This window comes from Callorhinchus milii, unplaced genomic scaffold (genome assembly GCF_018977255.1).
Source record: "Callorhinchus milii isolate IMCB2004 unplaced genomic scaffold, IMCB_Cmil_1.0 Scaffold4, whole genome shotgun sequence".
In the NCBI taxonomy this organism is placed as follows: domain Eukaryota; kingdom Metazoa; phylum Chordata; class Chondrichthyes; order Chimaeriformes; family Callorhinchidae; genus Callorhinchus; species Callorhinchus milii.
This window is the reverse complement of record NW_024704745.1, coordinates 1,449,316-1,475,854: the sequence shown is the minus strand read 5'-3', so window position 1 is coordinate 1,475,854 and position 26,539 is coordinate 1,449,316. Positions and strand designations below refer to the sequence as shown.

The following is a 26,539-nucleotide window of genomic DNA, read 5'->3' as shown; positions in this document are numbered from 1 at the left end:
CTACTTACTGCTAGGTAAACAGAGGCCTGTGGAGTAAGGAAACTTGCCCAATCTTTCCCCCTGCCAGGAACCAAACCCAGATCTCTCGCTTGCTAGGCGAGCGCTCTAACCACTGAGCTAAAGGATCTCACGACTAGCATCAAGAGACTTACATAGTTGTTTGTCACAAGGCAAAAATCAAGACTCCAGGAATATTCTGTGTACTAGGAACATCCTGAATTCAGGATATATGGTAAACACTGTGGTTGACTCATTTCTGATTTATTGTGGGAACCACTGCGTATTGCTACCCTTATCTACAAGATTCAGTGTTGAAAATCCTACTAATCAGTGGTCGAGCAGTCTCCATTTCAATTGTTTGGAACTGCATTAAATATGGTTCAGGTTAGCACTGTACCCAGTAATATTGCTTAACAAACTTTTTATGTTTGACATTACTTTCCACGTTTCTCTTCTGAAGCCATACGCAGGTTGTACAAGGTGTAGTGACTGTATATTTTGTGGGCAAAAATGATCAGGAGATTCCCCCCCAAGTCAGGCGTACTGGGGTCAGACACACTTTTTTAACCTATATATAAATAAAATGAGATGATCCAGAGAGACTACACACTGTGAAAAAAGTATCCTGGAAGCCAACAGACAAGTAGTTTCCTTGTCTCTGGTGTGTTTTAGAGCAACCTTACTTCAACACTGTATTTGAGCACAGTCAATTCACTTTACAATATATTCTGTGAAGCTCTTTGCACGTCTCGAAGACGTGATAAGGTGCTTTATCAAATGCAAGAATTATTACTGTTATTATATTGAGCTTCTTTATGCACAGTTTATTCCAAGGCCGATTTGTGTAAACATTCATTGTTATAGACTTCATCCTAGAATTGCTAACACATACATTTGCTCCTTCAATGACCAGCACAGTTGTTCCACTGCCCACGTGCGAGAGTGTGTGCAAAGCCATGTACGCACACAATCCATCACGAATAGTTCCTGCAGCATCCACCCAGCTCACCTTTTCTGGTTTGTTCACTGAGTTTTGAAAAGAAAGGAAACAATATCACAGCCTGCATTAGATAAACAAAATACTGCTCTCAAGTGTAATGCAGGGTGACCAAAAAGTCGTGATACCAAAACAATGTCTAATAAGTCTTAAAGAAATTATGTTTTTTTTTAGATAATAGAGTAGATATCACGACTTTTGGGTTACGCTATATTTTGGCGTGAAATGAAAACAATGCCAGTCAACATTTATAATAAATAAAATGAATGGAAGGAAGCGTTCCTGAAGTCTGAGCAAACGTTTTCCTTTAAATAACTAAACAACAACAATAGAAACACATTACATTTGCACATCACCTTTCACGTCAGGTGGACATGAAAGGCGCTGGACAGTCAGGGACCCGCATCCGAACTGGTGGTTGGGATCAGGAGGGATTGAGGGCGGGGAGGGTAGGGTGAATGTTATACAAGTCCCAAAGCCTGTTGCAGAAACTGTGGCCCTCGCCTGAATGGAGCACTTCTTGACTTAGAACCCTTCACAAGAACAACAATAATATTAACCAGATAATAATTTGATCACTCAATCCACGATTGTTTGTGGGATATTATTGTGTGCAATTGGCTGCCATGTTTTGCCCACAAAATATACAGTCAATTCACTTGACAGTGTATCATGTGAAGCACTTTGAGACGTCTCGAAGACATGATAAGGCGCTGTATTAAAATACAAGGAATATTATTATTAGCCAGCATCCGCTCGGCAGGTTCCGGCCTCCTGTTTGTCCCTCGCACCCTCCGCTCCACCATCGGCGGCCGTGCTTTTGTCTACTAGACCACAAAGCTCTGGAATTCTCTCCCTCAATTCCCTGCCTAGCATCCTCCCACCCCCCACCTTCAAATCCTGTCTAAAGACCTTTCTTTTTGATCGTGCTTAAGGTCACCAACCCCTTCCACCACCACCTGGATCGGGGTCAGACTCCGCTACTGTCAAGCGCTCCGGGACGCTACCCCACCGTGAAGGTTGCTATATAAATGCAAGTTGCTGTTGTTATTGCTGTAATAACCGAGACGATGGAGCCCCGATGTGCAGCACAGGGAGAGGCAGGGACTGTCCTGTCAGCCACATTATGCACTTGAGAGGCACAGCTAAGAGGTTGCAATCAAAGACCTGCTGCTACACGGCCATGGTGAGGGATGGTCACTCAGACCACTTTTGTGCAATATCTATCGGTTGTTTTTATTGTTTAGTGTTGACAGAGCTTCAGTATTTTGCCTGAAAATAGATTTGACGGGATGAAGCCTCCAGAAAAAGGAAAGGGTGAAATACCATCAAGGTTTATAATAAACTGACAATGAAATGGGTTACGATTTCAGTTTTGCAGCAGCATTTATTATAATAATCACCTTTGCATTTGGTAATTTTGCATTTGCGTCTTATGTCTTCGAGACGTTTCAAACCTTTTCACAGAATACACTGTAAAGTGAATTGACTGTATATTGAACAGCGGTTCAGTTCTGGGCACCACACTTTAGGAAGAAGGACATTGATTTAAAATAATTGTTAAAAGAAACAGAGGGGAGGTGATGAGAAATGTTTTCACACAGCCAGTTGTCGGGATCTGGAATGCAAAAGGTGGTGGAAGCCGATTCGATAACAGCTTTTAAGAGAGAAATAGATAATTATTTGGGGAGGAAAAGTTTGCAGGGCTATGACAGAGCGCGGGGGAGTGGGATTGAATTGGATAGCTCTTTTCAAAGAGCCGGCACAGACACGATGGGCCGAATTGCCTCCTTCTGTGCTGTATAATTCTAGGAATTATGGGAGAAAACCAGCAGCCAATTGTGCACAGGGGTGTACCAGAAACAGTCGTGCATTGAGTGACCAAATTATTATTGTTTTTTTGAAGGATTATTATCCCTGGAAAAGCGATCCGCCATTTCACTAACAACTGGATTCCTACTTACTGCTGGGTAAACAGAAGGGTGTGTGTGGAGTAAGGAAACTTGCCCAACATTTTGCCCTGCTGGGAATCGAACCCAGGTCTTTCATTTGCGAGGCGAGTGCTCTAACCACTGAGCTACAGGGCTCCACATATACCATTTGCATTTGATATAGCGCCTTATCACATCTTCATAACATTATGATGTGAACGACCAGTTTTAACTGAGCAACTGTTGGCCTGGAAACCAGAAGAAACCCCCTTGACTTTTTGAATAATGCCATGACAAGTTCAATGTCCACCTGAGCAGGGAAATGCAATCTCATTTTAACGTCTTTTCTGAAGCATGACACCTCTGAGAATGCACCATACCATTCGCTCAGCATTGCAATGGAGTGGCTGCCTAGATCATGACCTCCAAGTCCTGTCGTCGGGCTCCAACCTAAAACCTTCTGACTTGGGAGGTGAGAATGATCCAGGCTGACTAACACCCAAGCACGGAAAGGGCGCACTGTTGAATTGCACGTCAGAAACTATAGCAATTCACTAGTTTTGTCAAAAATATCTTAAACCTTACAATAAACTGCACACATTTCGTACAAGTCACTGAAGGAAAGATGAGCAAAACCCTGATCGACTGTAAAAGTTCACCAACGTGGATTAAGGGGAGAAATTGCAGCGAAACATTTTAATTATGTTTAATGTCAATTTCTCTGCAGCGGTTTAAGCAACGCGCGAGGTGGGGGTTGGGGGTGGGAGAGAAGCAGAAAAATCTAGTGAGGTTCTATTACCAAAACACTGACAGAGTTTCCAACATAAACGCTACAGAAATGCTGCTGCTGGGGCATCGAAAGATTACGTCGTGGGTTAAAAATGGTTAAAATCAAACAATTAGTGACGGACTTTAAGCATTAAAACAAACACCTATTTATTAAGCGGCTGATCCCCCACATGTGATGCTATCTATGATTTTCCCCTATTCAGCCCTATCCAATTGCTATAGCAACAGTCAATTTCTACAGGGCCTCTGGCCATTGTGGTAGGAATTGTGGTAGGCCAACCAGAAAATGTGTTAATGGTCCATTCGCTCTCTGTGAATCAACACCATTAACTGTCTGTGCAGGGACGGAGTCTAATTTGGAGCCTACTACAGACGTACTGATGGAGCTCAGTAGCCCTGCAGTCAAAGTGGTTCTCGGAAATCGCAAGAAACAACATGTGGCTGTTTTCCCAGCTGGTGGAGAGAGATACACACACAGATGCAGTTTTGTCAATAGATGGTTTGGGAACAAACCAGACGTTTATGATATAAGCTAGCTTGGGGGGGATGGGGCGCCTGTTGCAATACCCAAGAAAAGGCTTAATTTTTATATTTGTTAATTAATTTCCACTATCATTTCAATACGCAATTTGTTTGCAACTCCTGATCTACCCGATTCATTGGAAGGTTTGAATATTTTTATTTTTTTTGAAAAAAATTTAAAAAAGAGGAATGACCCACAGTCCCGGTCCAAGCTTTTGGCTGCTGAGGGCCAGGTGCCCTATTGGAGAAACGTCTGTGGGCCACATGAGCAATATTTTTGTGTTTCCCTTCCAGAAACACAGGGGAGATAAAATTGGCCTGGGGACTGCCAGTTGACCTATGGAGTGATTAACGTGACATTCTGTAAACGATTTCATGTGCTAATTATCATACTATATATATATAGATTTACTTTATATACTATAAAGTGAATCTGTTAAGAAGCAGCAGAGCTTGAGTCGATCATTATCAACTGGTTTCAGGGCTGAACACCTCCACCCACAAGAGTTTAGCACAATAATAATAATCCTTGCATTTGATACAGCGCCTTATCACGTCTTTAGATTCATCTCAAAGCTCTTCAAAGAATGTACTGTAAAGTGGAATTGACTGTATATTTTGTGGACGAAACAGTTTGACCTGAGGATGCTTTACAAAATTATCTGGCTGCCATTTTGATCGTCTGCTCAGCAACAGCTGGACAAAAATACTTTTTCCAAGCAAACCTAGAGGCAGTGTGTGAGTGTTACGACCCAGAATTAAGCTGATACACTGCACAAATACGACGTTCTCCATTATTGGAAGCATAAATGTCTTTGGGCCCAACAATTGTGCAAAAACCAGAGAGGTGTTAGAAATGCACTTTTGTTTTTGTTTTTTTACAGCCCCTTATCACATTGAAACCGCTCAACTGGTTTCACAGCATAAGTTGTTCTGCAGCTACAACTTACCGAGGTGGTGCTCATGAACCAGGAGACTAACGCAGAGACCAGATTCTTCAGAATCTAAAGGCAAAATGCCTGGGGGAGAAAACCAACAACAAAATGGGTTACGATTTCAGTTTTGCAGCAACATTTACAATAATAAGAATATGTTTCTTACATTTGATATAGCACCTTATCATGTCTTCGAGATGTCTCAAAGCGCTTCACAGGATATACTATAAAGTGAATTCACTGTGTATTTTATGGGCAATGCGCAGCAGTGTCCTGCAAATCGTCGTGGATTGAGTGACCAATTTATTATTTTTTTTAAAAAAGGGGTTATTACCTCCTGAAAAGCGATCTGCCAATCGACTAACGACCAGGTTCCTACTTACTCGTAGGTGAACAGAGGCGTGTGGAGTAAGGAAACTAATGTTTCGCCCTGACCGGGAATCAAACCCAGATCCTCTTGCTTGCGAGGTGAATGCTCTAACCACTACACTACAAGACTCCACAATGTCAAAGATTGGAAGGCATTTACTCACCAACTACTTCGTCTCCAGGCTGGAAAAAACTCACTTTGGGTCCAACTGAAAACATAAATCGAAATATATTACAGCTGGAACATTTCAAATGCAAAGAGCTCAGTGTTTTCTTGCTAAACAAAACACGCTTTGTCACCCATTAAAAATGTCTGGAAAGTCTGTTAAGAAAAAAAAGTCTTGCCCTCAGGAAACCATTCAGAAAATAACTCAATTAGAAAGAACAGCGATTAACTTTGAAGGTTATTTCTATCATTCTGTCGGCTTCACAGCAAATCTTGAAGTGCTCTAAAATGTCCCCCGTTATGAAAGGCTACACCAAATGTAAGAATTATTATAGTATATTATAATTATAATAAAGTGAATTAATTGTATGTTTTGTGGGCGAAACGCGGCAGCCAGTTGCTCACAGCTGTGTCCCACAAACAGTCATGGATTGAGTGACCAATTTATTATATTATTTTGTTTTTGAAGGAATTATTACCCCAGAAAAGTAATCCGTGTAGTTTATATATAATGATTGTATATAATTATATTACTTTATCATTCAGTGTTGATACTGAGGAAAGGATTCAGGGCTATTAGATATAAAAACAAATAATGTTGAAGGGATCTTGTGAGAAATTTGATGTGGTTGGTGGACCGATTGTCCCATCCGGCCTGAAACTGTTACATTGCTTCCACATCAATGAGGATAATAAGATGGACAAATGACTTGGGTGTTTACAATGTTCCTCGGAGGGCTAATGCAGTGGTTTGTTAATATAATGGATTTTCTCTTCTGTGTCCTGAATGGGAAATTCCTACTGAACGTGTGGAATAAAACGTTTACTACTGTTAGCAAAGAACACATGCTAACCACAAAACAGACTTAACAAAGGTACAATTGAGACACCTGATTAATGATGGTACATGTTAATGGATCTCACATTAGATCCTTTACACTGTCCAAGTCAGTGAATCCTCTGAGTGGATGCATTCAAAAATCTCATCACAACTCACCATTCAAACAACATTCTACAAAACTAATCCTTGTAATTGATATAGCGCCTTATCACGTCTTCCAGACATCTCTAAGTGCTTCACAGAATATACTGTAGAGTGAATTGACTAAACATTTTGTGGGCGAAACCAAGTGAACAAAACTGACAGAAAAAGGACACAAGCTATAGCCACACAAGAGCGACTGAGGCTCAATCAATGGAAATCATTCAAAAGGAAACTGAATAAACATCATAAGAATTTGCTCTGCAAAAGAAGACCATCCAGTCCATCCAGTTCTCCTTCCACCATCCTGGCAGTCGCCTGTCATATATTTTACAAATACATCAAGAGGAATAGGCTAGTGAGGGTAAATGTAGGTCCACTTCAGTCAGAGACGAGAGAAGTTGTAATGGGGGATAAAGACATGGCAGAGACCCTAAATTGCATCTGTCTTCACCCTAGAAGACACAACAAGTCTGCCAACAATAGGGATGCACCAAGGGGATAAGGACAGGGAGCAACTTAGGGAAATTTTCATTAGTAGAGAATTGGTGCTCGGGAAACTGTTAGCACTAAAACGTGACAAATCCCCTGGTCCGGATGGCTTGCATCCCAGGGTTTTAAAAGAGGGAGCTTATGAGATAGTGGAGGCCTTGTGCCTGATCTTCCAAAATTCCTCAGTTTCTGGAACAGTCCCCATGGAATGGAAGATCGCAAATGTCACACCATTATTTTAAAAAGGTGAAAAGGAAAAGATGGCAAACTATAGACCAGTTAGTCTAACATCAGTGACAGGAAACATTTTAGAATCGTTGATTAGTGCGGTATTTAGGGGAGTTCAATATAATTAGGCCAAGTCAACATGGCTTTACAAAAGGGAAGTCATGTTTGACTAATCTCATAGAATTTTTTGAGGACATTTCCAGTAAACTAGATAAGGGTGAACAGTGGATGTGGTCCATTTGGACTTCCAGAAAGCATTCAATAAGGTGCCGCAGAAAAGGTTAGTCCAAAAGATAGAAGAGGACACTTGGGTGTCCTTGTACACCAATCACAGAAAGTTAGTCTGTAGGTGCAGCAGCAATTAGGAAGGCAAACGGTATGTTAGCATTCATTATGAAAGGATTAGAGTATAAGAGTAGGGAAGTCTTGCTGCAACTGTATAGGGCTCTGGTGAGACCACACCTGGAATACTTAAGGAAGGATGTACTTGCCTTGGAGGGGGTGCAGGGTAGATTTACTAGGTTAGTACAAGGGATGAAGGGGATGAGTTATGAGGAATGGCTGACCAATTTGGGCCTATATTCTCTGGAATATAGAAGAATTAGAGGGGATCTTATAGAAACCTATAAGATCATCGAAGGGTATGATAGAGTAGATAGTGGGAGATTGTTTCCCCCGGTTGGAGAAACTAAAACCAGGGGTCACAACCTTAAAATCAGAGGCAGCCCTTTCGCACTGAGTTGAGGAAGAACTTCTTCACTCAAAGGGTGGTGAATGTATGGAACTCACTACCCCAAAGGGCTGTTGACCCTCAGTCCTTGAACATATTCAAGACTGAGATAGATATATTTCTTATTGCAAAAGGGATTAAGGGATATGGAGATAAGGCAGGGTCAGGTTATTAGCTGGAGTTAAATTAGAAGATCAGCCATGATTGAATGGCGGGGCAGGCTCGAAGGGCCGAATGGCCTACTCCTGCTCCTACATGTTATGTTATGTTCCAAACTATACGGTTTCCTGAGATATGATTTCCTGACAGAAATCTATCTAATTTGCTTTTGAAAGATTTCAAACACGAGAAGGAAAACATGAAGGGATATTTGGGAAAGAGATGAAAAGTGGAATTACAGTGGCAAGCTGCAAACCTTCAGTGTCAATTATCCGCATGTCCACTTTACTGCATATGTGCTCTGATGCGGAAATGCAATGTTGACAAAAATTGCATTGATGCTAATAATAATCCTTGCTTTTGACATAGCGTCTTATCATGTCTTCTAATCATCTCAAAACGCTTCACAGGATATACTGTAAAGTGAATTGACTCTAAATTTTGTGGGCGAAACCCAGCAGCCAATTGTGTCCCACAAACAGTCGCAGATTGAATGACCAAAGTATTATTATTTTGAAGGGATAATTACCCCTGGAAAAGTGATCCACCAATCAAGTGGGTTCATACTTACTCTGTGTGTGTGTGTGTATTGAGTAAGGAAACTTGCCTAAGGCTTCGCTCTGTCCCATCTAGGAATCAAACCCAGATCCTCTTGCTTGCCAAATGACCAAATAACTTCATGTGCAGAAATTTTCCTGAAGCATCCGCCACCTGAAAGTTGGTGATAAGCAATTTTGCTTATTTCACACGAAAATCAAGACGGTGCTTACCTTCAAGAACCTCTCCAGCAATTTCTCTTCCAACTGGCAAGAACTCTTTCTGCAACTTCAGCTCGGTCAGCAGCTAAGTACAGAAGTGAGCTTTTGTCACCAAGTCAGAAACAGGCAATAATAATCCTTACATTTTATATAGCGCCTTATCATGTCGTTGAAACGTCTCAAAGCACTTCATGGGATAGACCATAAAGTGAATTGTCTGTGCATCTTGTGGGTGAATCGCGGTAGCAAATTGTGCAGCCAGTGTCCCACAAATGATGAACACATTTTTTTTGAGGGATTATTTTCCCCCCGAAAAGCGATCCGCCAATCTTCTAACACCTGGGGTCCTGCTTACTGGTAGGTAAACACTGGCCTATGGAGTAAGGAAACTTGCCTCAGGTTTCGTCCCGCCTGGGAAACAAACCCGGGTCCTCTCGCTTGTGAGACGAGTACGGTAACCACTGCACTATGGGACTAATAAATATCTTAAGAGACAGAAATAACAACAACAACAACATTTCATTTATAGAGCGCCTTTCACGTCGGGAGAACGTCCCAAGGCGCTAGACAGTTGGGTCAGGACCCGAGCATGGGGGAAAATGGTGAGGGGAGGGAAGGAGCGAGGAGGGGGTAGAGAGTCGAGAGGGGAGCTGAAGGCACAGTCAAAGAGAAAGGTCTTGAGACCGGCCTTGAAGGAGGAAGCGGCGCAGGCACTGGGGGATAGAGTTCCAGAGCCTCAGGGCTGAGTGGCTGAAGGCCCGGCCTCCGATGGTAGGGCAGTTAGGGCGGGGGATGTGGAGCAGACCGGAGCCAGAGGAACGGAGGGACAGTACACGAGCTGCAGAGTTCTGAATGACCTGCAGTGTGGAGGGAGGTGGCGGGAAGGCCGCGAGGAGAGAGTTCCCGTAGTCCAGCCTTGAAGTGATAAAGGCGTGGACCAGAATTTCAGCTGCGTGAGGAGTGAGGTAGTGCCGTAGTCTGGCGATGTTCCGGAGGTGATGGAAGGCGGTGTCGGTTGTGGTGCGGATATGAGGGAGAACGGACAGCTCAGGGTCGAACAGAACCCCGAGGTTCCTGATGGCTTTGAGAGGTGGAGAGTGCAGCCTTGGATGCTGATGCTGTCAGTACCTGAGGTGCGGAGGCGCTGACGTGAGCCAATCAGGAGGGCCTCAGTTTTGTGCACGTTTTGCTGAAGAAAGTTGTCTCGTCCAGGACTCAATGTCAGACAGGCAGGATGTCAGGACATCGGTGGTCGTGGAGTTGAGGGTAGATGACGAAAGGTAGAGTTGGGTGTCATCCACATACATGTGGAAGTTAACCCCATGTCTGCGGATGATGTCACCACAGGGGGAAGCATATAGAGGGTGAAGAGGAGGGGACCGAGGACAGAGCCCTGAGGGACACCGCACGAGACAGTGCAGGGAGTGGAGGAAAAGCCGTTTGTGGAAACAAAATGAAGACGGTGAGAGAGGTATGACCTAAACCGCTCAAGGACAGGGCTTTGAAGGTTGAGATGGGAGGACAAGCGGTGGAGGAGGATAGCGTGGTCGATCGTATCGAATGCGGTCGATAGGTCGAGGAGGACGAGGAGGCAGAGGGAGCCCTGGTCACAGATGGTCAAGATGTCATTGGTGACCTTGACCAGGGCGGTTTCTGTGCTATGGGCACGGAAACCCGACTGAAGGGGTTCGAATAATGTATGGGTGGAGAGGAAAGAGCGCAGCTGGGAATAAAATAAAATGAGAACATGAGAAATTGGGAACAGGTGAAGGCATTTTGAAGATCTCTCTACGGTAGACCATTCAGTAGCACACATACTGCAATCTCTTCCAGTCCCACCTCCCCATTGTACTCTTTAATATATTCATTCCCTGAGCATCTATGCGTCTCTCTCTTGAATCCTCAACCAATTTCTATGGCTTTCTGAGGCAGTGCGTACCAAAAATAAAAGCCACAAAGCACAAAAGAAATGTTAGAAAAAGGATTTTTTTAAAAAATCAGTCACAAAACCAGCAAATGCAAATGAGAAAACTTTAAAGAGGAAACACTGGAACAAATTCCGTATTGGTCCCTTAGGCTTAGCTGATGTTTTTTTTGATGTTTTAATAGAGGTGTTCAAAATTATGAGGGGGTTTGATCAGAGTTAACAGGGAAAAACCGTTTCCACTGAGGGGTGTGTCTACAATCGAGGCACATAGATTTAAGATAATTGGCAAAAGAACCAGAGGGGAGATGAGGAGAATTTGTTATGGTCTGGAATGCACTGCCTGAAAGGGTGCTGGAAGCAGATTTAATAACAACTTTCAAATGGGAATTAGATAGAGACTTGAAAAGGAAAGCATTAGGGCTATGGCGAAAGAGTGGGTAGCTCTTCCAAAGAGCTGGCACAAGTACGGTGGGCCGAATGGTCTCCTTCTGTGCTGTCGTATTCTATACTTCTCAGTGAAAATGGTTGCACTTTTTGTCTAGTATAAGAACTGCATATTTGATTATCTACATCAGGGTGGTGCAATCTTTCAGCTGTTGAGGGCCTGATGCGCTAAACTGAGTAACCATCTGTGTGCTACATAAGCAATAATTTTGTGTTTCCCTTCCAGAAAAAGTAACATTCAATCGTAATAATAATAATAATCCTTGCATTTGATATAGCGCTTTTCACGTCGGGAGGACGTCCCAAAGCGCTTCACAGAACACACTGTAAAGTGAATTGACTGTATATTTGTGGGCGAACGCGGCAGCCAATTGCGCACAGCAATGTCCCACAAACAGTCGTAGATTGAAAATGACCAATTTATTATTGTTTTTGGTTTTGGAGGGATTATTATTAGGCTCTGTGTGGAGTAAGGAAACTTGCCCAAGGTTTTGTCCTCTGCCTGGAATTGAACTCAGGTCTCTCGCTTGCAAAGCGAGTGCTCTAACCACTGAGCTACAGGACTCCTACTCTGGCCTACTCCTGCTCTGACATGTTATGTTAAAATAAATAAGAATAATTATAACTCCTGACATTTGAATCAGCGGTGCCTTTGACTTCTGAATGGCACCTTCACAGGATGCACTGCAAAGTGGAGTGACTGTGTATTCCGTAGGCAAATGCAGCTCTAACCATGAGCTACAGGACTCCATCATACATGTAAACGTACCTTTGTATTCACAAGGCTGAAAGCACAAGCTTTAATCTGTAATTTGACATCATGCCCACTTAGAATGGGAAGAGATTCCTTAAAAACAAAAGAAAGCATTGTGTTAAGAAGACTGTTCTTGTTCTCTCCACGAGCGACTGCTGCTCCTAACAACACCTCCGTCCTCCACCCTCTCTTACCCTAACAACCCCCCCCCACTCCCCAAGCTCTGATCCAAATCCCTCGCTGTCTAGTAGCTTGGGATGTCCTCCCGACGTGAAAGGTGCTATACACATGTAATTTTGTATTGTAAGACTACCCAGTGTGATCACATCAGTGGTAGGACTGAGAGAAACATGGCATAACATAACATGTAGGAGCAGGAGTAGGCCATTCGGCCCTTCGAGCCTGCCCCGCCATTCAATCATGGCTGATCTTCTAATCTAACTCCAGTTAATAACCTGACCCTTCCTTATCCCCATATCCCTTAATCCCTTTTGCAATAAGAAATATATCTATCTCAGGCTTGAATATGTTCAAGGACTGAGCGTCAACAGCCCTTTGGGGTAGTGAGTTCCATACATTCACCACCCTTTGAGTGAAGAAGTTCTTCCTCAACTCAGTGCGAAAGGGCTGCCTCTGATTTTAAGGTTGTGACCCCTGGTTTTAGTTTCTCCAACCGGGGGAAACAATCTCCCACTATCTACTCTATCATGCCCTTCGATGATCTTATAGGTTTCTATAAGATCCCCTCTAATTCTTCTATATTCCAGAGAATTATAGGCCCAAATTGGTCAGCCATTTCTCATAACTCATCCCCTTCATCCCTGGTACTAACCTAGTAAATCTACCCTGTACCCACTCCAAGGCAAGTACATCCTTCCTTAAGTATTCCAGGTGTGGTCTCACCAGAGCCCTATACCGTTGCAGCAAGACTTCCCTACTCTTATACTCTAATCCTTTCATAATGAATGCTAACATACCGTTCGCCTTCCTAATTGCTGCTGCACCTACAGACTAACTTTCTGTGATTGGTGTACAAGGACACCCAAGTCCCTCTGGACGCTAACACATTCCAATCTCTCCCCTTCTAAAAAATAACCCGTTCTCCTGTTTTTGCTACCGAGGTGGATGACTTCGCACTTCCCTACGTTATACTTCATCTGCCACCTACCTGTCCAATCACCTAACCTACCTATCTATGTCTCGCTGCATTTTTTTTAATGTCGTTGTGTTGACACGTTCTCCTAGTTTTGTGTCATCCGCGAATTTAGATTATATTAACTTCGATATCCTCATCTTATCCTTATGCTCCCAGTTTTGTCTAGAAAGTTATGGGTTTGAGCCCGACCCTGAGACTTGAGCTCATAATCCAAACGGGTCATCCAGTGCAGCATTGAGGGTGTGCTGCATTATTGAAAACTTTGAGACATGATGCTCATATTATTGAACTTAAAATGGTAAACACCTGAGTCAAACCACCGGGATTTAAACCAGGCACACTGGGATCCCAAGTGCTTTGCTCAACTGGCTGAGCTCAGTGGGATTAACACAAATAATTGCTACACTTGAGCCTGAGTTAACAAAAATAATATTCATCGATGGCCTGCCCTTCCCATACTACAACAACAACAAATTACATTTACACAGCGCCTTTCAAGACGGGAAGACATCTCAAGGTGCTGTCATTTGGACCCGAGCTGGGGGTTGGGGTCAGGAGGGGCTGGGATGCAGGGAGGGTGGGAGTAGGGTAGGGGTAGAATGGTGGCCGAATGCGTGGTCAAAGAGGAGACGTGCCTTGAAGGAGGCAAGGGAGGGAGCAAGACGAAGGGAATGTGGGGTGGAGTTCCAAGGGGTGGGGGCAGAGAAGCTGAAGGCTGAGTATCCCCTGAGGTACAATCCCCCAAACACACTTTTGGGAGAGTTCATGGCTGGTACCAGGAAGCATTTCTTAGGATGAACCTAAATAAGAGCAAAATATACCAATCCTCCAGGGATCAAAGCATTATTTTAAAACAAGCTATGCCAAAATGAAAGCAACCATCAACTTATAATAACATTCATTATCCTTGTATTTGATAATTGCGCCTTTCATGTCAGGATGCTGTCCCAAAGCGATTCACAGGATTTACTGTAAAGTGCAGCGTCTATGCATTTTTTGTGGGCAAATGCAGCAGCCAATTTACGCACAGCAAGGTCCCACAAACAAAAAGTAAAGGACCAATTTTATTTGGGGATTGTTGGCCAGGACACGGGACAAAACTGTCTCGTCTTTTCAAATCGTGCCATAGGATCTTTAAATTCCACCTAATTGGCAGGTTTAACGTTTCATCTGAACGACGGCAGCACAAGCAATGCAATGGAGCGTCATCTTAAGGCTGCATGAGTTCCAAGTCTGGACTTGAGAATTAAACCCATAATCTTCTGACTCAAGACAACTTTTAAGAGAGAAGTAGATAATTATTTGGGGAGGACAAGTTTGCAGGGCTTTGGGGAGAGAGCTGGGGAATGGAATTGACCCCAATATCCGGTAACTGGAAGGTCTAATCGAAGTCTGCTCGTACTAGACCTCCAATGTTGACAATTTCCCTCCGAAGTGCTTACTCCTTACTTGTTTAGGATACTACAGAGAGTTGAGGATACATTCAGTAGAAACAAGAGCTCTTTATTAAAACCTAGCAATCCTAGGCCACCTAGGATATGGAAGACATAAGGAATATAAGGAATGGAAGACATACAACAATGGGAGCAAACATAACAATCACACATAACTATAACAACTGGCAGCACAATGTTACATTACTAAAGAAATATAAAACCAAACCTGAATGTAAAGTAGTCCTGTACAGATGATGACCATTAGTTAGCGATTAGTTATGATAAAAGTAAATCACAGTAAATATATAGTAAAGTGAATTAACTGTATACTTTGTGGGCCCAAAGAGGTAGCCAATTGCGCACAGCAGTGTCCCACAAATTGTCTTGGAATGAGTGAGCAAATTACTTAATTTATTTAATTTTGAAGGGATTAATCCCCAGAAAAGCGATCTGCCAATCGACTAATGACCGGGTTCCTACTTACTGTTAGGCAAACAGAGGCGTGTGGCGTTAGGAAACTTGCCTAACGTTTCGCCCTGCCTGGGATTTGAACCCAGATCCTCTCGCTTGTGAGGCGAGAGCTCTAACCAATACACTCCAGGACTCCACACTCTAAAGTGAATGTAATCAATTGGTAGAATAAACCCAAGAGTTACATGCTTCCCATTTCACCTATTCTTTGCTGCACCTTGTTTTCCCATACCTGGAAATTTCTATTCTACAACCCTGAGCCACGTCTAGTTCACAAGCACTTAGGATTTACTGGCATGGTGGTTGTCTAGAACCTAGAGGAGGGAGCAGCTGCATGGGTTTATGTGCACTGACTACGGAGGGAGTGAGAGGCTGAATGGGTTGAGTAATGCTCTCATCTTTTCTTCATGAAATTGATTTAAAGTTTTATAATATAATAATAATAATCCTTCCATTTGACATAGTGCTTTTCAAGTCTTTTAGACAACAACAAAAACTTGGATTTATATAGCGCCCTCCACGCCGGATGGCATCTCAGAGCGCTTCACAGTAATGAATCCCGGGGCCGAGGCCGGGGGCAGGGTGAGGAAGGTGACCAAAGGCGCGGTCGAAAAGAAAGGGTCTTCAGTAGGGACCTGAAAGTAGGAAGAGAGGGAGCGAGGTGAAGGGAGTGAGGAAGGGAATTCTAGAGCCTCGGGGCATAGTGGCTGAAAGCACGGCCGCCGAGGGTGGAGTGGAGGACTCAGGAGACGAGGAGGAGGCCAGACCCGGAGGAACGTTTTGAGGAGCGAGGAGGTCAGAGAGGTAGGGGGGTGCAGAGGAGTGGAAGGATTTGAATACAAGGGTGAGGATCTTGAAATCATCCTCTCTAGGATAGGCAGCCAGTGCAGTCTGGTGAGGACTGAGGCAATCGGGGAATGTAGTTTGGTGCGGGTGAGAATGCGGGCGGCAGGGTTTTGGATGATTTGGATTTTATGGATGGTGGTGGATGGGAAACCAGCGAGGAGGGCGTTAAGAGTAGTTTAGTAGTCCAGCCTAGAGGTGACAAAGGCATGGACTAGGGTTTCAGCGGCCTTTGGAGAGAGGTATCTGCAGAGATGGGCGATGCGTCGGAGGTGGAAGAAAGCGGTGCTGGTGAGGGACCAGATGTGGGGGAGGAAGGACAATTGGGAGTCGAAGCTGACACCAAGGTTGCGTATGGGTTCGGAGAGTTTTAGGGGAAGGACGGGCAGGTGAGAGCCGTGGGATTTGAGATGTTGACGAGAGCCAAAGAGTACGGCTTTCGTCTTGTCGACATTCAGTTGAAGGAAATTTGTGCTCATCCAACCCCTGAGATCTGACAGGCAGGCAGACATCTCAAAAAGTATTAAACATCCACATCCACTTATAATGCCATTGAGCAGGCATGATGCTTATCATCCTTGCATTTGATATAGCACCTTATCATGTTTTCGAGACGCTTCACAGAATATATTGTAAATTGACAGTATATTATTGGGGCGCTCCGCAACAGCCAATTGCACACAGCAGCGTCCCACAAACAGTCATGGATTGAGTGACCAATTTGTAATTTTTTTTGGAAGGAATTGTTAGCCTTGAAAAGCAATCCACCAATCGACTAACAAATGGTTTACTGCGAGACAAACAGAGGCGTGCAGAGTAAGGAAATTTACCCAACGTTTTGCCCTGCTCTAACCACTACTTGGGGGAAGGGGAAAGAAGAGGAAAATCTTGATCTTCCTGTTACCCTAATACTGCTGTCACAAATTGGATGATTTTAGGGACCAGAGAAGCCCTGTGAATATTTATCAAAAAAATCTGACCACTTGAAAAAGCAAATGGTTGATCTTTGGAGGTTCCAACAGTCAGCACAAACAAGAGAAAAAAAGACCTTTGGATGAGACATTAAACTGAGGCCCTGTCTTGTCTGCCTGTTCAGGTAGATGTTAAAGATCCCAGGCCATTAGTTGAAAAGAGACAAGCGTTACTTCCCCCTCTCCCCCCCCCCACCACTGTTCTGGCCAAGAATTTCCCCCAAATTAAAATTGTTGATTCGCTTGATGGTTGTTTGTGGGATATTGCATTGCTCTGTACAAATTGGCTGCCGAGCTCGCCTACAAAATACAGTCACTACACTTTACTGTGAAACGCCTTAAGATATCCTCCAGACTGTGGAAATCTACAACAAATGTAAAGTAAAAAAAATCTTGTTTTTAAAACAAAACACAATAAAAATAACCCTGTTTTGAGCACCAAATAATTTTTTGAACTAACCAGAGAATTCAACTGTAGAAAGTTCAAGCTGGGTTTGTCCACTGATTACCAGAACAGGAAATGATTAATACTGTACAACAGTATAGCTATATGTAAACTGCCCTTTAAACCAATAAAGTATGATTGCCTTATTCCAAGTCTTTGGGAATATTATCAAAGTGAACACAATTTACTGAATGGGTGTGTCTGCACATCTATAAGTTAATAAATCAATAATCCTTGCATTTGTTATGGAACCGCACCACGTCATTGAGACGTCTCAAAGCGCTTCACAGAATATACTGTAGAATGAATTGACTATATTTTTGTGGGCGAAACGCAGCAGCCAATTGCGCACAACAGTGTCACAATGTGGATTAAGTGACCAATATATGTATATATATATGTTTAATTTATGAAGGACTCAATCGTCAAGTACAGCACTAACCTGGTCGTGAAACACAAATGTCAGGTCTTCATTGGATTTACTCAGCTGACAATACAACCCCTTCATCTCGAGCTTTAAAAACAAAAATCAGGTATCAGGTTACACATATTAGTAAGACGGTCATGATAAGTTCTTGCTTCATGTCCTATCACCCCCATCCTCGCCCAACTCCACTGGCTTCCCATCACACAGATACAGTTCAAGATCCTAGTTCTTACCTTCAAAGCCCTCGATGGCCTTGGTTCCCCCAACCTCTGCAATCTCCTGACCCCCTACCATCCTGCTCACTCCCTCCACTCAGCGGGCTCCGGCCTGCTTCATGTCCCCCGCCTCGCTTGACCCACTATTGGTGGGCAGAACTTTTGCCACTCTGCCCCCACCCACTGTAAATCCATCCCACAGTCCCTCCGCCTCACCCCCGCCCGTGCCTCCTTCAAGATCCATCTCAAGACCCTCCTCTTCGACCGTGCTTTCGATCTCCCTGCTTCCCCCCTGCCCACCACCCTCCCTGACCCCCAGCTCGGGTCTGAAATGTCTGTCCAGTGCCTTGGAACTTCCTCCTGGTGAAATACAAATGTAATTTTGCTGTTGTTTGCTATGTATCACTATATTGTAGAACAACAACAAGATTCCATTTATAGAGCGCCTTTCACGTCGGGAGGATGTCCCAAAGAGCTGGACAGTTGGGTCAGGACCCGAGCAGGGGGGAAATGGTCAGGGTGAGGGGAGGGAGTGAGGAGGGAGAAATGGTCTGGGTGAGGGGAGGGAAGGGAGGGAGCGAGGAGGGGGGGAAATGGTCAGGGTGAGGGGAGGGAAGGGAGGTGGCGAGGAGGGGTAGAGAGTCGAGAGGGGAGCTGAAGGTATGGTCAAAGAGAAAGGTCTTGAGACCGGCCTTGAAGGAGGAAAGGGAGGAAGCGGCGAAGGCACTGGGGGATAGAGTTCCAGAGCCTCGGGGCTGAGAGGCTGAAGGCCCGGCCACCGATTGTAGGGCGGTTGGGGCGGGGGATGTGGAGCAGACCGGAGCCAGAGGAACGGAGTGTACCGGCAGGTAAGTAGGGGGATAGTAGGTCGGAGAGGTAGGAAGGAGCGAGGCCGTGAATGGCCTTGTAAGTGAGGATGAGGATCTTGAATTCGAGAGGTTTCAAAAACTCATTGAGGTTTTGGAAATGGTTTTACACATTTATATAATAACAACAACTTGCATTTATATAGCGCCCTTCACGCGGGGTAGAGTCCTGGATTGCTTAATGTGCATTGAGAGATGAAGGCTTTTTATAATAATAATAAACCTGTATTTGATATAGCGACTTCTCGGGTCTTCGAGATGTCTGAAAGCGCTTCATGACCAAGAGGCTGGGGCCATAGGTCAGTATAGGAAGATTGAGGAAGCTTAGGTGCTTCCAGGAAAATAACCGAGTTGTCTTATTATTTTCTCCATCTGCAGGTGGAGTCCATATGGTACTTGTTCTGTTTGGCACAACTGCCCAGTTCCTTTTTCCGTATGTCTGTTGTGGTAGTGGCAGTACCACATGACAACAGCATCTGCAGCATATTGCTGCCAGTGCTCGCAGCAATTTTGCAGAGTCCTTTCCTCTGGCTTTTGAGAAGATGCCAAGCAGGCATTGAGCTGAAGAATCATAGCTTCTGTAGCCTCCAGAACAGATAATAATCCTTCCTTTTGATATAGCGCCTTATCACGTCTTCGAGATGTCTCAAAGCGCTTCACAGGACATAGTGTAAAGTGAATGGACCGTGTATTTTGTGGGCCAAATGTAGCAGCCAATTACGCACAGCAGCGTCCCACAATCATTTATCAGGATCAGAATCTTGAAGTTGTTCTGCCAGTTCAGTCTGGCGAGGGCAGTGGTACCTGAGGATTGTAGGGCATCATAGAGCTACACTTATTATTATTACTAATTGGATAGGTACTTGAAAAGGAAAACATTAGGCCTATGGGGATAGAGCGGGGGAGTAGGACTAATTGGATAGCTTTTTCAAAGAACCGGCACAGACACGATAGGCCGAAAGTTCTCCGTTTGCCTCTTGCTGTAAGATTCTATGACTTGAGCATGAATCACCACCACATTCTTGTAAAGAGAGAAAAAGGAATAATAGGCTGTATTAGTGATTTTTTTTTTTGGGGGGGGGGGAGATCTCTCTTCATTTAGCATAAAATTTCAGCTATGGTATTGCATCACCTAAAATGGAAAGATAAATGAGAGCATCGGGAAGTCAGAGCACATCCAGACCAGAGATGGTGCTGGCAGCTTTCATGTTTGCTGATCGAAAGAATGATGAGAGCACTACAGCTATTTCTGACGCAGATTTATTGACTCAATTTAAAGATTACTGTGGGAGCAACATTGGTACATTTTTATGATGCAGGTATAAATTTCTATTACATTGGAGCGCTTCCAGTCGCTGATGTATTGGCCAAAAGAGGCCAATGTTATATATCTGTTATATATCTGTGGACCTACGCTAGGATTTAAAATCACTCAACACAGTGATGGACTTTCTTTAATTGCACCTGTTAAAATACGTCCCAAAGAGTAAAGTGACCACCATCAAGCAACGGCCTCAGAACATCAAAAGCAAGGAATGAGATAAACAAAGAAGTGATATTATTACAGGTATGAGTGAGAGAAACACCTATTTATAATAATAAATCTTGCATTTGATATTGCACCTTATCACGTCTTTGAGACGTCTCAAAGCACTGCGCAGAATATACTGCGAAACACGGCAGTGTCGTGGATTGAGTGACCAATTTATTATTATTTGTTTTGAAGAATTATTACCGATCCATCAATCAACTAACAACTGAGTTCCTAGTTACTGCTAGGTAAACAGAGGTGTGTGGAGTAAGGAAACTTGCCCAAAGCTTTGCCCTGCCTGGGAAATGAACCCATATCCCACTATTAAAAAGATCCAGCTCATTCAGAATTCTGCCGCCCGCATACTGACCCGGACCAAACTCCGCGCCCACATCTCACCAGTTCTGGCCAAACTCCACTGGCTCCCCATCACCGAACAGATCGACTTCAAGACCCTCACGCTTGTGTTCAAATCTCTTCACTCTCTGGCACCTCCCGATCTCCTCACTCCCCAATCCACCACCCGGCACCTCTGCTCCTGCTAATCCCTCGCATCCTCCGCCCCACCATCGGAGGTCACGCTTTCAGCCACTACGCCCCAAAACTCTGGAATACTCTCTCTCAATCCCTCTGCCTTGCCCTGTCTTTCTCTTTTTTCAGGTCCTGCCTGAAAACCTTCCTCCCACCCAACCCCCTGGCTCAGAGTCAGGCTCCGCCACTGTTAAGTGCTCTGTAGCGCTACCCTGTGTGGAGGGCACAATATAAGTACACATTGTTGTTGTCTCGCGCTTGCGAGGTGAGTGCTTTAACCACTGAGCTAAAGGACTCCACACTGCATACAATCTATAGTTGGGCAAAAATTTAACTTTGATACAATTGGCAGTAGACTTGTAAGTTTTGCATATTTATTACACAACTACAAGTGAACATTCCTAACTCAGTGTTCATGTAGCCAAAGGTGTAATACTTAAGTACCTTTACTCAATTTGGTTTCAACCTTCGTACTATTGCCCAATTTCCAATGAAATTTGTATGGGCCAAAGTCAAACCTCCAGTTCTCTTATTTGAGGATGAAAGGTGTGCCACGAGAAACCTGAATCAAATCCACTTAAAATGATCCAAAACTCAAAACACCTAGCATTATTTTGCTAAAAGTAGTTAACCAATTACAATGTATAGCCAAATGTTAACTTATTTTTTTAAAAAACAGAATATAGAACTTTGCAAGAGGATTATCAGTTAATACCAAGCTTTAAAAAAATCCTTGCATTTGCGCCTTATCATGTTGTGGAGATGCCTCAAAGTGCTTCACAGAATATAAAGTTAATAAAGTGGATTAACTGTATTTTGTGGGCAAAACACGGTAGCTAAATATGCACAGAAGTGTCCCACAAACGGTCCTGGATTGAATAATCCAAATTTTTGGTTTGTATTTTTTNGTGGGAGGGATTATTACCTCCAGAAGAGCAATCCGTCAATCGACTAACAACCGGGTTCCGACATACTACTAGGTAAACAGAGGCGTGTGGCATAAGGAAACTTTCCTGATTCTTCACCCCGCCCATGTGTCAAACCCGAGGGCTTTCGCTTCCGTGACTAACCAATAAGCTACTCCAAGCTGAGTTATGATAAAACAGGACAAGAGTTTTATTCTAGATAAATGTAATGGCTCAATTGTTAAAGGCAGTCAGTCCCCAGTGAGAAACTGAGCAATACAGATTAGGAAGATCTCAGGTATCAGTAACTATGCGATTATACCTTAGTGTCTGCTGAGTTAAGGTGGACTAAGGTAGTTATGGTAAGAGTAGGGACTATTATTAGCCTCATTGCCCCTTGGTCACGGAAAAAAAACATGTAGGATTGTTTCTCCTGATTATTATCGATAGGAGGCAAACGGCAGAATTTTAGAGATCTATTTCTTGGCCAAGTCAGCTCCTTCAAGAGTTGAGAAAATTGGAATCTAGTGGTGTCGAGTTAGCTCACTGTCACTCTGGGGTCAAATGTAACCTAGATTAATAGAGTGAAAGTCTCCTCTCTGTTAACTGTTACAGTCCAGTTCCTTGTTGGTGCAGATCACCAGCATAAAACTGGCCTTAATTTGTCCAAATAAATCAGCAACCCCACAGACGAGAAGATACATTTGACAACAGAGCGAGAAGTGACAGTGAGCTACCTCAACACCAATTGGTAATGCAAAATAGGATTTCCATTGGGACAGAAAGGTGCCTAGTCTAACAATAATCCCCACATTTGATATAGCACCTTATCATGTCAAAGCGTTTCACAGAATATATTGTAACGTGGATTGACTGTGTATTTTGTGGGCAAAATGCGGCAGCCAATTGCACACAGCAGTGTCCCACAGTCGTAGATTGAGTGACCAATTTTTCTTAAGGGTTTATCACCCCCAGAAAGTGATTCGCCCAAATCAACCTTCAGCCGGATTCCTACTTTCTCCTACGTAAACAGTGGCATAAGGAAACTTGCTTAAGGTTTCACTCTGTTCGGGAATCAAAACCAGGTCCTCTCGCTTGTGAGGCGAGCGCTCTAATGACTACATTATATGGGACTCCAACCGTAATGTATATTCCCAATTGTTACAAATTGTTATCCGTAAATATGGAATTTCTCAGTTGTCCCTAGTTACCGCATTGCAACCTCACGTCCATAGCTCAGTGATTAAAGCACTTGCCTCGCAAGCGAGAGATCTGTGTTCGATTCCCGGAAGGCTGAAATGTAGGCCAAGTTTCCTTTCTCCACACGCCTCTGTTTACTGAGCAGTAACCCGGTTGTTAGTCGATTGGCAGATCGCTTTTCCGGGCCACTGTTTGTGGGACGCTGCTGTGCACAATTGGCTGCCGCATTTCACCCACAAAATATACAGTCAACTCACTTTACAGTATATTCTGTGAAGCGCTTTGAGACGCCTCGAAGACATGATAAGGCGCTGTATCAAATACAAGGATTATTATATTATTATTAAAGCCACTAGGTGTAACATCACAAAGTCCTATTTCAATGATTGATGCCATAGATGATGGGCAGTAACATTAAGCTTTGTTTTTAATCTTAGTTAGCTGATTATGATAATTATGCGGGATATAATTTTATTCCAATTTAGATATTAGTATGTAAGCTCCAGCAGAGATTCATCTGGGGTATTGCCAAGGCAAAGTAAGAAGCTCGTCGATTTGCAGTCCAGTTTGCGCTAGAGCAGTTGCAGATGTTTTGATGACACACACGCACAGAAAACAATGTGATGTCAGCAAGTGTCATTGTAATGTATGGTAATAGTTTAAAAGAGCCGATAGGATGTTTGATGCAAAAGTAGGTTCTTAAGAACAATCTGCATTTGTACATGCAAACCACATTTACCTCAAAGGGTGGGGGAAGAGATATTGTTGTGCCTTTTTTAATATCTTGAAAAAGTTAACGTTCGGTTATTTTCAGTACAATTTAAATTACTGGTTCCAAAGTCTTTGAGGCATTCAATATCAGTCCTATCAAGTGCTATGATGTCAAGACACTGTGTGAGCAGAAACTGATATGTTCAGAAAGTCTTATTTGTGGATGCAATTTAATTCTGATGCAAATAAAGAGGGCTGAGAGTGGACCCTAACAAATGATCGTAGACTTGAAACATGGACTTACTTTCCTTTCTCCATAGATGCTGTCTGACCTGTGTTCCCAGAGATTGTTTTTCTTACCCATAGGTAAACAGGGGCGTACGTGCGCGTGTGTTTGTGCGTGTGTGTGGAGTAAGGAAATTTGCCCAACATGGGGGGGTGGGGGAAAACATCGAACCCGGGTTCTCTCACTTGACGAGGCGAACGCTCTAACCACTCCGCTGAGCTACGGGGGGGAAAATCGTAGTAAACAATCCCTCGGATAAAAACGGTCTTTAATAATATCAAATGACAGGATTGTTATTATGGTTGTCATTATTATTACAACAACAACAAAATTACATTTATAGAGTGCCTCTCACATCCCAAACCGCTGAACAGTCAGGTGTCGGGCCCCGAGCAGGGGGAGGGGTGGGGTAGGGGCGGGGGAAGGCAGAGAGGTGGGAGGGAGACCAAAGGCTCGGTCGAAGAGAAGGGTCTTGTGACCGGCCTTGAAGGAGGCGAGGGAGGAAGCGAGGGGAAGGGACCGTGGGATGGAGTTCCAGAGTGTGGGGGCAGAGAGGCTGAAAGCCCGACCACCGATGGTAGGGCGGGTCGGGCGGGAGACATGGAGCAGGCCAGAGCCTGATGATTTTTATTATTATAAGTTAGAGCACTCGCCTCGCAAGCGAGAAGCCTGGGTTCGATTCCCGGGCAGGGCAAAAACCTTGGGCAAGTTTCCTTACTCCACACGTACGCAAGCCTGATAATAATCCCTTGAGAAAAAAAAGAAATAATAAATCGATTGCTTCAATTCATGACTGTTTTGCGGGGACGCCGCCGCTGTGCACGTTTTGCCAGCAATATACACTACACTTTACGGCATATTATTAGTATTATTATATCCTGCGAAGCGCTTTGAGCCGTCTCAAAGACGTGATGAGGCGCTGTATCAAATGCGAGGATCATTTGTATTGCTATTCCCAATTAAGGCTGAATTAAAGGATTGTCTTTTTTTGGGATGGTCAGCCAGCCGGGGGCCTGACACAAGCGGAAAACCCATCGCTGCTGCTTAAGAGTCTGCAAACCCAACCAAAAATTGTCCACTGGGTCTCTCAGTTCAAAGATTATTTCCTGACTTTTTACCCGTGCAAATAGTATCCTGAGTTTCAAGCAATGAAATGTACTCGAGACCTTTTTACCGTTCCTTTCAACATAACATTTTGTTCGTGTAGCTTGTATTGAAGGAGGGAAGGAAGGAAAGTCTTAACAACATTTTCATTTTTGATTTGATTATTTTCGAAGCTGTTTATTCTTCAGTACCTTTTTTTGTGGTTTCCTGATCCCTTCTATTGTTGGCCACAATTACTGCTGTGAACTAGTGGTTTTGAGATGATGTGTAAGAGTACAGTAAAAGAGTCTTGAGGCTCAGTGGTTAGAGCGCTCGACTTGTAAGCGAGAGACCTGGGTTTGATTCCCGGGAGGGCGAAAATTGGGCAAGTTTCCTTACTCCACACACTTCTGCTTGCCCTGCGGGTTTAAACTCTTCAACCTCCCTGGGCTCTCCCTCAGACTCACCGAACCAGTGCGCAACGTAGACGTCTGGTTCGACCCCCAGCTTTCTTTCCTCTCCCACATCCAGTCCCTGACCAGGACCGCCTTCTTCCACCTCCCCCACGTTGCCCGCCTCCAACTATATCTTACCCCAAATGCAGCCGAAAGCTTCGTGCATGCGTTTGTCACCTCACGCTTGGATTACTCCAACACGCTTCTCGCCGGTCTCCCCAGCTCCACCATTCAAAAGATCCGGCTCATTCGGACTCTGCCACCCGCATACTGACCCGACCAAACTCCGCACCCACATCTCACCAGTTCTGGCCCAGGCTCCACTGGTTCCTCATCAGCGAACAGATCGACTTCAAGATCCTCACACTCGTGTTCAACTCCCTTCATTCTCTGACACCTCTCCGACCTCCTCACTCCCCAATCTACCATCAACTCGACTGGCACTGACCTTCTGCTTGTCCGTTGCATCCTCTGCCCCACCCTCGGAGGTCGTGCTTTTGGCCACTTCACCCAAAACTCTGGAACACACTCCCTCAATTCTTCTGCCTTGCCCTCTCTCACCCCTCTTTCAAGTCCCGCCTGAAGACTTTCCTGGTTAACCGTGCTTACGGCCACCTCCCCCTTCACCCCGGCTCGGAGGCAGGCTCCGCTTCTGTTAAGTGCACTAAACCCTACCTGCGTGGAGGGCACCGTATAAGTACTTGTTGTTGTTTACTTAGCACTAAATAGGAACCTAGTTGTTAGTCATTGGTGGATCACTTTTAGGGATAATAGTCAGGGGTTCCTTCAAAATAAATAAACACAATTTGGTCACTCAATCCACG

The 26,539-nt window shown here is 44.1% G+C and overlaps 1 protein-coding gene across 2 annotated transcripts in view; it reads right to left on the bottom strand.

Moving 5' to 3' along the window:
- cryzl1 (crystallin, zeta (quinone reductase)-like 1) overlaps positions 1 to 26,539 on the bottom strand; it is a 44,004-nt gene that overhangs the window by 14,361 nt on the left and 3,104 nt on the right. For both annotated transcript variants that reach the window (XM_042334383.1, XM_042334382.1), the window contains 6 exons: positions 17,948 to 18,019; positions 12,199 to 12,276; positions 9,071 to 9,143; positions 5,708 to 5,752; positions 5,190 to 5,258; positions 893 to 1,026 (listed from right to left, as the gene is read on the bottom strand). In XM_042334383.1, coding sequence (XP_042190317.1) covers positions 893 to 1,026; positions 5,190 to 5,258; positions 5,708 to 5,752; positions 9,071 to 9,143; positions 12,199 to 12,276; positions 17,948 to 18,013 — 465 coding nt within the window. In that variant the 5' untranslated portion in view covers positions 18,014 to 18,019. The remainder of the gene's footprint in view (positions 1 to 892; positions 1,027 to 5,189; positions 5,259 to 5,707; positions 5,753 to 9,070; positions 9,144 to 12,198; positions 12,277 to 17,947; positions 18,020 to 26,539) is intronic.